The 2,159-nt window shown below is 39.2% G+C and overlaps 1 protein-coding gene across 1 annotated transcript in view; it reads right to left on the bottom strand.

Annotated features, from left to right (window-relative positions):
* Positions 1-2,159, bottom strand: part of akr1b1.2 (aldo-keto reductase family 1, member B1 (aldose reductase), tandem duplicate 2) — an 8,382-nt gene that overhangs the window by 3,485 nt on the left and 2,738 nt on the right. The window contains exons 5-7 of the mRNA XM_014016954.1: positions 1,911-2,033; positions 293-399; positions 69-150 (exon numbers count right to left, since the gene is read on the bottom strand). Of these exons, the coding sequence (XP_013872408.1) occupies positions 69-150; positions 293-399; positions 1,911-2,033 (312 nt within the window). The remainder of the gene's footprint in view (positions 1-68; positions 151-292; positions 400-1,910; positions 2,034-2,159) is intronic.

Here is a 2,159-nt window from a genome sequence, read left to right as displayed (position 1 = left end):
GTACAGGAGCATGATTAGAGACCTGATGTCACATAGATGGGACAAACGTCCTCACTGAAGCCTTCTACCTGAGCAGAGGTCTTCTTGTGCTTCTCAGCGATGGCTTTAATGGTCAGCTCCTCTAAAAGTGACGGGTCTTCTGGTTTAGCCCTGCGATTACAATTAATTATCCACCTCTCTTTATTTAAGTTACAGAGCAGGACTGGACTTTGTCTTATTACTTGATCATTTATGAAGTTAACGCTGATGCTGAAAAGGACTAAATATACCACAGAGAGGAACAGTCACCTACCAGGGTCTGTCTGGGGAGCCCAGAGGGCTGTAAGCGGTCACAGTGATGCCTTGAGAGTGGCAGTAGTTGATTAGCTTCTCCTGAGTCTGATATGGGTGGCACTCAATCTAAAGAGACAGAAAATAAACACTTTTAATGAGAGCAGGAGGTAGCATAAAACAAAAATCAGGGTTTCCCCTAGGATGCTTTTTAACCGTGGTGGTGTGGTAACCTCTCATGAGCAGCGGGGGCGGAGTTAAAATGTAATTTAATAAGTATATTGCTATGTATACAAAGTTTAGTACATACAAATACACTTTCTGCTTACAGGTCAAACATTTTTTTATTTAAAGAGGAGTAAACTGTGTACATGACCTTATTAAAAGTTACAGTTTAGTGTTCTTAAGACTGAAGACTTTCGGAGGAAAGAGGTTTTTAAACATCTTTTCTATCATTTTAGTGTTTTCATCTGAGGAGCTTTGATATGTTTATTTGAAAAAAATATATATAGCAGAGGAAGTTCTTTGCACAGAAAAAAATATTTTTACAGTTTTTTTAACCAAACTGATAAGTTTCTCCAGGAAAGTTATTGTGTAATTTAAAGGCATTGAAACACTTGGTTAAATTTAGAAGATATTAACTGCAAGCACCTGAAGCTGACTCAGAACTCTGTGATTTTAGAAAAAATAAAAGTCAAACGTAGACACGTCTTTAAAAGACCCCACCCCGCATAGCTGCGGTCCGCTTGCACCTCCACTCCACCCGTGTGTGATTAATACTGACTTTTTTGTGTGTGCAAATGACAGATTTTTGATGCTCATTGTACAAGTAACCATCTGAAGGGGTTGACATGTGGACTGACCCTCCATCACAGAGAGAGGAAAAAGGCAGCGCTGTCAGTCAGACGGTACGACCCGCCCTGCTCTGTTCTGATTGGATAAAACTTTGACTTTGGTTCTCTTTATTGGGTGAAAGAACCGTCAGTGTAATCCCTAGACAGCTTTAACAAGTTTCTTTCTCTCCCGTTCATTTTTACAATGACAAACACATGCGGAGGAAAACTTTAATCCAGGTTTTTTTTTTTTTTTCTTGGTTGTCCACCGGACAACTGGGAGGCGGGATCTGTTTGTCCGAAACAAAAATAGGTTGTCTCGAACAAACTAAACGATTGCATCAACCCGTTTTACGTTGATAAAAAAAAAAAAAAAATTCCAAAGGTGTGGCGGCTTTTATTTAGCCGTGGCGGTGCGCCACAATCATTTACATGTAGGGGAAACCCTGGAGTCGCAGTTCATGATTGTTTACTTAGAATGCCAAAAATAGAACATATTTGCTCTTTGTTCTGTGTGTAATAACAAAAAGCAGAGGGGAAAACTGTGCTTTGATTTCATAGAAGACAACCAGACAAACCCAGACACTGATTGTGAGCAATGGTTCAGAAGAAGCACCAAGTATAAGGTCAGCTCAGATAATGGCTTTAGCCGGAGGAGGAACTGACTCGGCTCATTTCTATCTCAGCACAGACACAGATAATACCATTACTTGTACCTGCTTCTATTTGTTTTCCTGCTCTGCAGTGTCCCTTTGTTTTAAACATATAACTGTTTTATAAAAAAAGGCAAAGAGAACTGAAGTGCACCTGGTTATTAGCAGGCTTGTATTTCAGGCCTGGCTTGTTGAGAAGGGTTTCAATCTGGTTCTTGTTGAAGTTAGAGATGCCGATAGCTTTGACCAAACCAGCGTCAACCAGCTCCTCCATTCCCTAAAATATACAAAAAACATTATAGTATTCAGATGTTTATACAAAATCTTATTTGGTTTCCTAGTTGTGTCATACAAAAATAGATTTTTTTTATATCAAAGGACACATTTTTATGTAAACCTATAG

This window comes from Austrofundulus limnaeus, unplaced genomic scaffold, assembly GCF_001266775.1.
Source record: "Austrofundulus limnaeus strain Quisiro unplaced genomic scaffold, Austrofundulus_limnaeus-1.0 Scaffold158, whole genome shotgun sequence".
NCBI classification, from domain to species: domain Eukaryota; kingdom Metazoa; phylum Chordata; class Actinopteri; order Cyprinodontiformes; family Rivulidae; genus Austrofundulus; species Austrofundulus limnaeus.
The sequence above is the reverse complement of the archived record's forward strand: the minus strand, read 5'-3'. Positions and strand labels throughout refer to the sequence as shown.